Source organism: Miniopterus natalensis, chromosome 1, assembly GCF_054644295.1.
Source record: "Miniopterus natalensis isolate mMinNat1 chromosome 1, mMinNat1.hap1, whole genome shotgun sequence".
In the NCBI taxonomy this organism is placed as follows: domain Eukaryota; kingdom Metazoa; phylum Chordata; class Mammalia; order Chiroptera; family Miniopteridae; genus Miniopterus; species Miniopterus natalensis.
The window spans coordinates 30,483,932-30,497,951 of NC_142081.1; the positions used below are offsets into that span (position 1 = coordinate 30,483,932).

The window sequence follows — 14,020 nt, forward strand, 5'->3', positions numbered from 1 at the left end:
GCATCAGTCAGTACATTTTATGGGAAAACTGGGAAATGTCAGTTACTCCAATGAGTCAATTGCATGGACGTTGATTAAGAGAGCTTCAACATACTGCAACTGAAGACAGTCCTTCATAAATATACATAATAGAATCACTTTCAAATTAAATGCTCTGAGCCACAGTTTCCTTATCTGGTAAAGAAAGGATTACATATTGTATAGCCCTAATATCCAGATTTGCTCTTACCTGCCAATCCTAGCTCCCACTTCTAGATATGAACCTCATTTTTCCTATGGGCCCCAGGTTGTTCATTTCTTCAAACGAATTCATCTCATAGCAATATATATATATATATATATATATATATATATACACATATATATATACATATATATACACACATATATATATATATATTTTTTTAAATCATGACTCAACCAGAACCTTCTTCCAGAATCAAGATCTCTTCTTCTCCACCTTCTTTATCCATCAGTTTCTTTTAATTATCCTGCCTGCCTGGTTAGACTTGTGACCATATATTCAACTTGCTCTGTAACATCTATGATCTCTTTTCTCTTTATTGTCTGACCAGACTTTTTGTCCTATGCTTAATATCTATGTGTATAGCCATATTTCTACATATCTGCATACTTGCCCAGTTCTTACAGATTTCTTTTTGGTTTATCTTCACAGTCTATCTCTTAACTTTTCTACTTTGCCTTGGCTTTCCCAATTCCATGATCTTCTCAGCTAAAATCCATAGCCATTCATAGTTGCTAAGATGACATTCAAAGTGCAATGAACAATTATAATGAAAAAGCAATGACTCCAAAGCACTAAGAAATCCCAGGAAAAGCCTAAATTATGTTCTGTATATGCTATTTGCTATGACATAACAAATGAACTTAGATATTTTAGAAAAGTTTCAGTAACAGTGAAAATAAAAAAATTTTTCTGGGTTTATCTCAGTTAGTAAAAAAAATTAAAGGAATTAGAATACTCCCTTGCTCAAGAATTTGAATTTTCTAATAATTTACCATATATAAACTTTCTCAAGAATAATAAATTTTATTATCATCATATTTTAAATGAGAAATAAGTGAGTATAGCTTGGCTATCAGGTTTGAGAGAAAAATTAAAAAGATGATTGTTTAATTCTTTTAGTCTCATTCTAATTTTCACAGTCCATGATTTTTTGTATCATTTCTAAGCTTGTATTGAGTAATAATAATTATGGCAACTTTAAAAACATTAATTTTTTAATTGACATACAACAACTTTCAGATTTTTTAACATCTCTGAAATCTTACTTAAGAAAACAGAAACAATACTTTCTTTTGATGACATCCTTTTAACTAATCACCAGAGAAATAAAAGGCACTAAGATTACTCTAACCTCTGATTCTAGAATAACACTAAATAGAATGCCACTTCAACAGTCAACTGCCTCAAAGTATTTTGAAACTATTGTATCATAGAAGCATAAATGATGATAAACACATGGCTTTAGTCACCATGGATACAGTTCATAGAAATCCTGTTTTTAAAAAATCTGAATATTCTTTCTTTTTGTTTACTCTAATACATCACCAACACACAGATGATATATACAGATCAGCCTTCTTTCCCAGCTATAAAGTGATATTCATTATATTTTTCCTAAGACAAAATGTTTATTACTTAAGTATGTCCTTTACTTAAATATGTCTTCAATATAACAAACATGATTAAGTGCAACAGAAAGTAATTAGGTAGGTGGCCGGTGTGGCTCAATGGTTGAGTGTCGACCTATGAACCACAAGGTGCTGGTTCAATCCTAGTCAGGGCACATGCCCGGGTTTCAAGCTCAATCCCCAGTAGGGGGCGTGCAGGAGGCAGCCGATAGATGATGTTTCTCTCTCATCAATGTTTCTATCTCTCCAACTCTCTCCCTTCCTCTCTGTCTAAAAATCAGTAAAAAAGAATATTTTTTCAATATTAAAAAAGAAAAAGTAATTAGGTAAACATCAGCTATCACAACAAAGCTTGCTAGAGTTGTGAAATGTTCTTCTTGGTGCCTAGAAGATAAAAGCACAGGTTAGAACACCAAAAATATAAGCATTGAAAACTTACCAATTTCTTCCACTTCCTCTAAGAAATCATTATATTCTCTTAGACTAGGAAAATCTTCTTCTCTTTTATTGTATCTTTAACAGAAAAAGAAAAATTAACATATCACTTGCTTTCAATATTACCTAACTAGTTTGTTTATTCTTACTTAATTTATACATGATACATAGAAAAGGATTGCTTACTATATAAAACACTGTTGTTCTTAAATTCATATGACTACAGAGAAGGAGTAGAATAAGGAGAGAGTGGTACAGTACAAAATCCTTCTAAGACTTATGGCAAACTATGGCCCTGAAAGAATGGAAAGTGAGCTTAAACCAGGTCTATCATTGAAAATCATGATACTGCTTACTTCTTACAGATTCGCTAATTTCCAGAAAGCTAAAAATTAATTCAAACACTACACTACTATTTTTCAAGACAGTCATAGTCTAAGGAATGCTACATCAGGAAAATTTGTAAATACTGTATTACCTGTGAAGAATTAGAAACCCATAGGCATTAATGATAAAAGACAAGAATCTAAGAGAGACTGTCTCCTAGAAGTAATCCAAATAATAAAAGAGCAGCTTAGGGCACTGACAAAGTAAAACTGGTTCGGTACCTGGAAAGATGCTGCTAAAACTCTGGTGACCAGGTTGAAATGTAACCACCAAAATAAATAAATTAATTCTTTAAAATTCAAAAACAATAAGGTGGCTTATAACAAGAGGACAAATAAAATGAAACCCAAAGCTATTAACAAAGAGTAAAAAACTAAATTTATAAATGAAAAAGAATATGTATGTGCACACACACATACATAGAGATATATATCAAAATAAATTATAGCTAACACATGATTTTCTTTAAGAACCTTAAAATCTCAACTTAAATGTTAGCTCCTCGGGCCTTATCTGCATCACTGACCCACATCAACATTCAGTCACTAGCCTCACAGTATTTTTCTCAATTTGTGATCCCACATGCATTTTGTTTGCCTGTTTTAAATTGTCCACCTCTATGGTCTCCTATGCCACCATACTGGAAGCCTTTGAGAGTAGCTGTTTCACTCATTCCACACTTAGTGCATAATGAGTATAATGCAGTGTTTGCACATAGTAGGCACTCAATATATATATATTAATTAAATTAATGTAAAAATAGCAAATAAATGAATTGTGAAACCATCGATCAAGAGGATCTACTCTTCTGCAACACAGGCTAGATAATTAATATTTCTGGGTTCTCTAAGAATTAACATTTGTTGAACAAATACATAGATGAATTTATACTTATTTATTCACATACCAAACTGTCCACATTTCTATCTGAAAATAATGATATCAATTATTGAAATAATTATTAAAGTCCTCTTTGTGAAATGAATCATTCAAGCAATAATACTTACATCTTTAGCACTTTTTTCCGAATCTCAACCTCCTTGTCAACAGTAGGATCTTCAAAGAGCTGCACCCTAAAGTTGCTCTTTCTGAGAGGAGTGCCACACTCAGGACAGTTTCCAGCTCCTCTCACAAACAGTAAATCCACACAACTTTCACACCTGTACGGAGAAAAATACAATATAATTTTTAAGCTATTATGCAAATGTACAAGTCTGTACACAGTTTGCCTTTTTATGTTTTGGTGTGTTTTTGTTTGGATGGGCTTTTGTGGGGGGAATTAGTCATTGCTACTTAAAATCTTACAAAAATTTTTGGAAAATGTTTATTTTCATTTGGAGGTTACTTTTCAGACATCGGTATTCCAAGGAATACCAATTTGGTTTTCCAAATTAAACAAACTTACAAATTAAAACAAATAGAGTTGGGGACTAGGAGGATTCAGAGGTAGCAGGATAGGGAGAGTCTATCACCCTTAGACCTGGGCAAGAAAAGCCTCTGCCACATCTACACTTGAGAGGACACTGCATAGCACAATCACTAAGACCAAAACTTTTTTTCCCCTTTCAGCCTTATAAGAAAGTTTTTTGAAAGTTCAGTAAGCAATTAAGCAAATGGAAATTACAAGAGAGAAGTGCTAGCTGAAGGAGGTCCCCAGGCCACCACCACCACGTGGGTATGTGTGTGCACAGAAAGGAGAAAACTAGCACCACTTCTGCCCAAGAAATCCTGGAAAGAGTGGCTACTTACAAAACTTTAACCAGTTAAAATTGGCTGCCCCAAATCTACCAAAGTGATTACCTACACGGGTTTCCCAGATACCTGCATCTCTCTCCTTTCTCCTCTCTTTCTGGACAGTTTGATATGGGGAAGAGCTTAGAAGTCTTGAGTTGGAAAAATAGGAACTTGAGAAGCCAACCTCTCTGTACCAGATTCCTGAGGACTTGACAGGATCAATTACCATACTGTTTTAGATGGATGCATGTATCACCCAATCAACCCTGCCCCGCCCCAAAAGATCCATGCTACTAATCAGACTAGCAAGTGGAAAGGCTGGCCAGAGAAGAGAGCAGCTCCTTTAGCCTCTGGATCTTGAGGATGCAGGCAACAGGGAACTCAGGATGCAGAGTGGAAACTAAGACTGTGCCGGGGATTTACCTTCATTCATAACTTTTAAGTATTTACACATTTTGGTATGCAGTCATCCAGTTGTAATCTTGCCCAACTCCAAATACGTTAGGGCCACACACTACTCCTTTCTTAGCATTATCTGAAATTCTTCCTTTCTTTATGTGCTTATTTTCTGTAACCCCCGCTAGGATATAAACTTCATGAGGGCAGGAATTTGGCCTATCTTATGCTCTATCCCCAGTGCTTGACAATTAATAAGTACTCAATAAACTATACATAACAAAAATTATGATAGAAAGAGAAAAATTCTAACAATAAAAGTTGATTTCCCCAAATATGTAGTCAACTTATGGAATAAGCTAAATGAGAAGAATGAAATAGGGAAATAAGAATTTTTAATCCTTATTAATAAAATTAGTAAGTTACTAATTATATCATTAATTAGTTGGTTATTAATAAAATACTAACATTCACCTTTGCATCATTCTATCTTTTTTTTAAATTTTATTTTTGTTTAAAATATTACAGAAGTCCCTTTTTCTCCCCAATGACCCGTTCCCCCCCCCGTTCCTTCCCCCTCCCCAGTCCCTCTCCCCACCGCATCATTCTATCTTAACAGTGTCATCAAAATAAAGAAAAAAAATCCCTAAGAGGGAGAACAGAGATCATTCTGGGATTGGGATGACTGAGAGTGGTGCATTTCCCCTCATCTTTGGGGTTGAAGAAAATTAAATCCAACTACAGAAGCTGAAAAGGAGCATACTTTATAACTACACTGACTAAAGATATTTATAGGCAAGGAGCATTCTGAAATACTTAAAACTATAGAGCCACAAATAATATTCTGTATTTCAGTGACTTGGAGAGTAGTCTATCGATAATTCAGTCAACAAGGTAATATAAACATTTTAATATTTCTAAAGGTCAGACTGTATATTAAACATAATCCATTATTCATTTCCGCCATCAGTTCTACATCTCCGCTTTTAAAAAATCTGCCTTAAATCATAAGGATTTCAACAGTATTAAATAATTTTTAAAATAATTTATTTTTTGCCCTGACCAGTGTGGCTTAGTTGGTTGGAGCATCGTCCAGTGCATCGAAGGGTCGCAAGTTTGATTCTTGGTCAGGGCACACACCCAGGATGCAAGCTGGATCCCTGGTTGCTGTGTGTACAGGAGGCAACCAATCAATGTTTCTCTCTCACACCAATGTTTCTCTTTCTCTCCCCCTCTCCCCTCTCTCTCCCCCTCTCCCCTCTCTCTCCCACTTCCCCCTCACCCCAATCCCTTCCCTTCCTCCATCCCTTCCTCTCTCTTTAGAATCAATAAAAACAGATCCTCTGGTGAGGATTAAAAATAATAATTTATGTTCCTATACCACTTTCCACTTTTTCTCTAATTTTAATTGCTGAAAAGAACAAACAATTCCTCTTTTTTTTTTTAAGCTCAAATACAGAACACAGAGAAAAAAAAGTTCTACTTCATTCTGTTCTACACCTCACCTCCCACAGATAACATACTACTGTTAAATTTAGAGCTTACGTGGCCAGATCTTTTTCTACATATTTACAATATATATTTACAAATTAGACACAAACACTAATCATATAAAAAAAAAGAAGAAAAGTTGATAATTGCTAGTTCACTTCATCTGGCAACAGAGCAATCAAAACAGCAGTATGTGGGCAATCTTTTGCCTCAGAGTGCTATGAATTTTTTCAAACAAAATCTTATATTCTGCAGAACGGGAAAAAAAATTGCTGAAAAAGCCAAAATTCTCAGTCATTACCTATTCCCAAAGACATTTTTATGGTTTTCTTTGTTTTTAAAAACCAGAATAGTGCCTACCCTCTTTTGTCTCTGAACAATTTATTTTAGATTTTATTTTCTTATATCAAGAATATTTAACTACTTATTCTTCTGTCAAGATTAGTAATCAACCTGTTTGTTTTTACTTCTTCAAGAGAGATTATATTCCATGCAAAATTTCAATAATTATTAAAATAAACAAACTTAAGAAAACATAATCACAAACACTGTATGTAAGACTTTCTTTAAAGTAACCTAGTTTTATCAGCACTTTCCATTCTTCTTTAGCCCCCTGGCTTCTGGAAACAACTCAAAACAGAAGCCCATGGTCTTGAAAAATAAAAACCAAATGATAACTTCTGTTAAAAATTTACTCCTACAAAAAATTATTTCTTGCCCAACTGGTGTGGCTCAGTTGGCTGAGCATCCTCCCATGAATCAGGAGGTCACAGTTAGATTCCCGGTCAGGGCACATGCCCAGGTTGCGGCTCCATCCCCAGTGGGGGGGTGTGGGAGGCAATCAATCAATGTTTCTCTCTCATTGATGTTTCTGTCTCTCTCTCAGTCTCCCTCCCTCTCTCTGAAATTAGTAAAAACATTTTTTTAAAAATTATTTCTAAAACACATGTGTACTGAACTTTCTAGGATAGGAGCTGGATATTACCAAGGAAGTTTTTTCTCCCAAAATATGCTGCCTAACATTTCTGTACCAGTGACCACCGATTGTAAAGCCATATCTAAAAACATTTTAGGAATCTTAACTAAACAGACCATTTGAACAAAATCTTTGCCTTTAAAGAATGAGGAAATTTTTGAGGTAGATCACTTAAATGAGCACTAGTTAATTAGTTAACACAACTGATCACTTCCTCCACCTGAGAACACCATATCCCCTACGCTTCTGTGACCTCATCCATATCTGGTTTTCCCCTTACCTGCCTGCTCTTCCATTTCTTTTGCTGGCTCCTTCTTCTCTGTAAGACAGCTAAAAGCTGAAGTGCCTACAGTTATGTCCTGGGCATTCTTCTTCCTCCATAAATAATCACATCTAGTATAAATGGCTTTAACTATGACTCTCAGAACTAGACTACAGACTTGAGCTCATTCCTGAGCTCCAGTTTCCAGCTCGACTACCTAATCAATAATTCCACTTAGATGTCTAAGGTTATCTCAAACATAACAAGCCCACACAGGATTCTTGGTTCTTTCATCCTGCTCTACCTGCTCCTCACCAGGTATTCCTATTTCAGTAAATGTCACCACCACCCACCCAGTTGCTCAATCCAAAAATCGAAAAGCCCCTTGATTTCTCTCTGCCTAATTCCTCACAGCTAATTTACAGCAAGATCAACTGACATCACATCTAAAACACTTGCCAAAATGCATCCACTTTTGGCCATTTCCAGTTATAAGTCACTGTCACTTATCATCTGAAGTACTGCTAAAGCCTCCCAACTGCTCTCCTTGCTTCCACTATTGCCTCCAACTCTCTCACCTCCTTCTCCCAAATTTATTCTTTATAGAATAGCCAGAATAATCTCTTTAAACTGGAAATTCGCTCATTTCAATTCCTTGTTCAAGACCCAATGAGGTCACATGTTAAATAGCATACAATCCAAATGTGTTACCAGACCCTTAAAGATACTACCTGACCTGACTCCCACCTAACTCTCCAGCTACATGTCCTATCAATCAACGTAATACTGTCTTCTTTCTGTCCTTTTAACATGCCAAAGTCATTCAAGTTTCAGGGCAACTGTACTTATCTTCTTCTCCCCAATCTTCCTACAGCTGTCTCCTAAATCAATGCTCAAACCAAATGTCTTCTGTTCAGAAAGACTCTTACTGAAAAATTGTCCCTATTCCTATCTAAGGTCATCCTCCACTTGTGCCATAAAATAGGCAAAATTCTTTTAGAAATTAACCTCTCCATCTTTTAAAATATCTTATCTATCAGATGTTTCCTCTTTAGAGACACCTTCTTTACCACCGAAAGTTGGTAACCCTGTTATTTTTTTCTCATAGTTGACTATGGTATATTGTTTTCCCAGGGACTCTGAGAAATCTGGGAACTACATTTTCCAAAAACCTGGCAGCAAGATGGTAGAGTTTTGACTCTACCTCTTGATAAACATCTGCAAAAGATTTGGAAGACTAAAGGGCAGTAGAAACATTATTGCTCCATCAGCAGCAATAGATGGGCATGTGGGCATAAGCATATGCCACATGAGGTTTCATTCACAGCTTTTAGGTGTTCCCCTATGAATTACTGACTGCAACGATAAAAACAACTGAGATCAGCCACAGCAGTTTTCCTACAATTCTTACTCTTCCTGACTTCCTGAATGTGGCAGTTTCCCTTCCCTCATTCCTAGGGAGTTTGTAAACTGGTAATTGCCTGTATTAAATTCCTAACGGCTTAAAATACCTAGGGTGGCTTTTGTTTTCTTGTCTAAACCCCAACTGATATACATTCTGCTCTCTTATCACCCACTCCTCAAAATCAATAATTTTATATCTGTTAATTTTTGTATTTAGTATCTGTCTCTCCTACTAGATTATTCGACAACCATAGGAATCACATTTGTTATGCTCAGTAGTATCCCAAGTCTTGTATTTCAGGACAAATATTAACTGAATGAATACAACACCTTAGTATAGTTCCACTCACAACATCAAACATAACGGCTCCAACTCTTAGTTTCTCTATCATCTACCATAATTTCAACTCATCAAAAACAATAGCTTTTGGATTTTGCCTTCCTCTCTTCATTTGCTTATTCAGCCACCTCAGAGGCTTGGAATTACTCTTCATTTCTACCCAGCACCCTGGCACTCTGCAACCTGTACTAGACTACAACCAAGAACTCTCAAGTTGTTTTTTTTACTTTAGATCCATTAGATTGTCCATTTGTGATTAACATGAAATGAGGTTATCTCTGATGAAACCAACAATGCAATCTGAGTTTCTGATCTAAATTCTCATTTTGATCTTAAAATTGCCTAGTGATTATTCTGTTATAAAACTCATAATCAAAAGTAATTAGATCCCTTAAACATGTGCTCTTTAATTCATCTAAACAAATGTTCAAGAAAGGAAAATTAACTGAGAGTATAACTGAAAGTATAAAAGTGCTGTATGTTATTGTTTAGTTTTACAGAAAATTCGTATTTATTCAGAGAATGAAAATATTTTGAGGAAAATCTACACACCATAAAAACTGGGCATTTATTTAGTTGCCAAATTCAAATTTATACAATAAATATTCACTAAGTGCCTACTATGTGACAGACACTTTTGGAAGCACTGGGGATGCCTCAGTGAGCAAAACAAAGACCCATGTCTTCATGCAGCTTATCAGAGAGACTGTAGAAAGGTCGTACAAAACAGAAAGAACACTGTAAGGTCTCTGGCTTTTATTGTACAAGAAATGGGAAGTTACTGCAGAGTTCAGAGCAGAGGAGTGACATGATATAAATTACTATTTAATAGATCATTCTGGCCTCTGTACTGGGGCATGGGCAAACAAATAAACCAGGTCATGGGCTATTATTGTAAATGAAAATACTCAAACCAAGATGAAAGCAATGAAGATAGAGTGAAAAGTGATCAGATTCTCACCACAGAGAGACATTAATAGAAGAGGAACCACAAACTACCAAGAAGCATGAAAAGATGAACATTCAAGGAAATACATAACTAGAGTAAAATACCATTCGATATCTGAAAATTTGTTTTAATTTTAAAGTCTGACAATACCAAATGTTGACAAAGATGTAGAAAACCGGGTTTTCACACTGCTGATAGGAATGTAGACTGTACAACCTGTTTGGGGGAACAATTTGCTATTTCCTAGTAAAATTAAACATGCACATGCCTTGTGACCAAACAATTCTATTCTAACCCATGTGCCCCAGGAGACATGTACAAGAATGTTATAGAAGTATTTCCTACAGCAAAAACAAATTTGGAAACAACCAATATATCCATTAACAGTGGAATAAATAAAATGCAATATTGTCATGTTATACTATATAGCAGTAGAAATGAATAAATTACAACTATATGCATCAACATGGGTGAATCTCAAAATTATAACTCAAAAACACAATGTTGAATGAACAAAGTTGAAAAGAACATATATATAAATTGGAACCCTTTGTACACTGCTTGTGAGAATGTCAAATGGTGAAGTCACTCTGGAAAACAGTATGGAGGTTCCTCCAAAAATTAAAAATTACCATATGAGCCAGGAATCACATTCTAAGTATATATACTAAAGAACTTATGTAAGGATCTTGAAAAGGTATCTTCACTCCCATGTTCACTGTAACATTATTCACAATAGCCAAAATATGGAAACAACCTAAATGTCCATCAATGGCTGAATGGATAAACAAAATGTGGTATATATACCCAATGGAATTCAGCCTTAAAAAATGAAGGAAATTCTGCCACATGCAACAAAATGAGTGAACCTTGAGGACATTATGCTAAGGGAAATAAGCCAGTCATTAAAGGACAAATACTGTATGATTCCACTTATATGAAGTATCTAAAGTAGTCAAAATCAGAGAAACAGAAAATAGAAAGGTGGGTGTTAAGGGCTAGGGAGTAGGGCAAGTGAGAATGGATGTTAATGGGTATAGAGTTTCAGTTCTACAGATCTTTTGCACAACACTGTGAATATACTTAATACTACTAAACAATATACTTTAAAAATCTTTTTTGAAAGAACACATATACAATACGTACACTTACATAAAATTCAAAACTAAATAACATACTGCTTAGAGACCCAGCAATATGTGGCAAATCTATAAAGAAAAAAAGAATGATTAACACAAAATTCAGGGTAGTAGTCATCTCTATGGGAGAAGGAGGAAATATGATAGAGAAAGGATAGAGGCTTCAAAGTTATCAGTAATATTCTATTTCTTAATCTAGGTAGTAAATACACAGGTGTTTGATTTCTTGTTATTATGTATTAAGCTACACATTACATATATATTTTGTATGCAAAAATAATTTAAAAATGTAAACTCAACATTACAACCTTGGGACTAGGGTAACTTTTGAAAATGCACATAGCCTTGGCATCACTCCCATTCTGATATAGAGGAGAAAGACAAAAAGGGTTTGTGGGAAGTGAATTATAGCATGGTAATTTAGAAGCAGAGATTTGTCATCAATTAGACCTAGTTGAATCCAGGCTGAGCCATTTACTAGTTTTGTTACCTTAGGCAAGTTACTTAAAGTCTCTCAGCCTCACTTCCCACATCCATAAAAAGAGGATATTAACAGTACCTACCAATTAGAGTTATTATAAAGATTAAATGAGATAATGAATAAAGAGCATTCAGTATTATGCCTAAGACACAGTAAGCATTTCTATTACAGCAGTAGTACTTTTTAAAAACATTCCTAGTTTATTCTAGTCCTCCTCTTGCCCTACCTCCATTTGAAATATTTTGTTGTTATCCTGAAAGAAATGTTAGAAAAATCCTGTTCAGAGATATAACTCTAAAACCCATTAGAATTTTTCCTTGTGTTTCTGTGGGCCATATCATTTACATAGACCAAAAAAAAAAAAAAAAATTATTTAAGGTCAACCAAGATTTTTAAAAGTCAACCAAGAGTAAAGGTATTAAACATGCAACTCTTCAAAATTACAAATACTGCCCTAGCCTGTTTGCTCAGTGGTTAGAGCATCGGCTCCCGGACTGAAGGGTCCCAGGTTCAATTCTGGCCAAGGGCACGTGCCTCAGTTGCAGGCACCATCACTGGCCCTGGTCAGGGTGAGTGTGGGAGGCAACCAATTAATGTGTGTCTCTCATATGTTTGTTTCTTTCTCTCTCTCTGTCTCTCCCTGAAAAAGCAATGGAAAAAATATCCTCAGGTAACAATTAAAAAAAAATTTACAAATACCATTAAGGACAACCATACAATTTTTAAATGGATATATTCTGGAGTTTTTAATAAATCAGTACTATAATAATACTATATACTCAACCTCAAGCAGGAATAAAGTTACTCATAATTCAAAAGCTGAATCATTCTTGCCTTCAAGATCATTAGAAAACCCAGCAGGGTCTGACAGATATAACTATCAACCACTTGGATTATTTTTCCCCTCAGCCATCCTCTTTGTTCTATGTATCTTAAGTTCCTTAGACTAGGCCCCAAAACTGGCCTCAATTCTCCCAATAGTAACGGTATCCAAGAAAGATCCCAGAGGGATGAACTATAGTAAAAAGAAATATTGGGCCAGACTAAGGCTGTAAGCTCGCCAGACAGAACAAGGTGTGTTAGACTCCAGGTTTGTGGGGGAGTAATTTGCATGTACCAGAAACTCACAAAACCATAAGTCACAAATCCACAAAGCACAAGGGTTTCTTGTACATATTACACTGAAATGCTCCTCTACTCACCTTTCAGAATGTAGTCCAGGTTTATATTGCATTCCCAATCCAAAAGTGCATTGTTAACACCTCAAGAAGCATATGGAAACCATTTCCCTGATCTGTTCCTATATTAAAAATGTTTACTATAAGAGAAACAGATCTCTGAACCCAAACCTTAACTACTTATTAAAACAGAAACTCTCAAATTTGATTTAGGTACAAACATTAGTTTTTATTATTAAACTGTAATTCCCCACACTTTCCCCATGTTATCTGAAAACACTTCCTATTTCTAACTTTTTTTTAACATTCCCTATTTCTTAAAAAACACTATTCTCTCATTTTTTTATTGTTTCAAATTTCAACTGTAATATATTTGAAGTTCTAACAAGTACCTACCGATACATTTTGTTTTTAATAATTAAATTATTAAACTATGTTAATAAACCTCCCAAAAATAAAATCTAAGTAGTCATAAAATGAATGGTATTACTATTCGTTAATTTATTGTTTGTCTATACCTGAAAGCTTCTCAAAAAGATTTTGAAAATCAAGATTGGTACCCAAAAATGGGGGTAGGGGATAGTTTGTATTTAACAAATGCAATCCTTTTATGTTAACTGAATCATCATCTTAGGACATCAGCAAAAACAAGTATTGCAAAGTTAAGATTCATTTAAAAAATAATCATTTTCAAGTTATGTTTATACTTTTGTAAGTCAAGATTTAAAATTTTAAAGTATATACACATATAAATAAATATTTTATATATCTATATTCTAAAATTACAGGTTTTAAATTGTATAGTGGCAGAAAAGGATTCTACACTTAAAAGAAAGTTACATTCAACCTCTGTTAAAATCACAGTTATATGACAAAGTTAAAATTTTAACACAACAAAATTTTAACATTATGTCTTAGGTTGGCAAGAAAGAATTCTTACATTCAATTTAACTGTAAATAGAAGCAATCAGCAATAAATTATTCTGGTTATGTCTCTGTTTTCCAACAAATCTTAATTTTAAGAATGGTCTATCTTTTAAATCTTTTAAATCTTTTTTGTCTGTTGTTTAGCTTTCTTGCCACTAGCTTCTCCAGCACTGGACACAGCAGCATCTTGTTTAGTTATATTCCAAACTCTGGGCACAACCTTCTGAAATACCAGCTCTCAATTCCTCCTTACCACAGTGCCCTC

General features: G+C 34.7%; 1 protein-coding gene across 1 annotated transcript in view; it reads right to left on the reverse strand.

Moving 5' to 3' along the window:
• MNAT1 (MNAT1 component of CDK activating kinase) overlaps window positions 1–14,020 on the reverse strand; it is a 145,962-nt gene that overhangs the window by 103,888 nt on the left and 28,054 nt on the right. The window contains exons 2-3 of the mRNA XM_016198215.2: window positions 3,486–3,638; window positions 2,096–2,169 (exon numbers count right to left, since the gene is read on the reverse strand). Coding sequence (XP_016053701.1) covers window positions 2,096–2,169; window positions 3,486–3,638 — 227 coding nt within the window. The remainder of the gene's footprint in view (window positions 1–2,095; window positions 2,170–3,485; window positions 3,639–14,020) is intronic.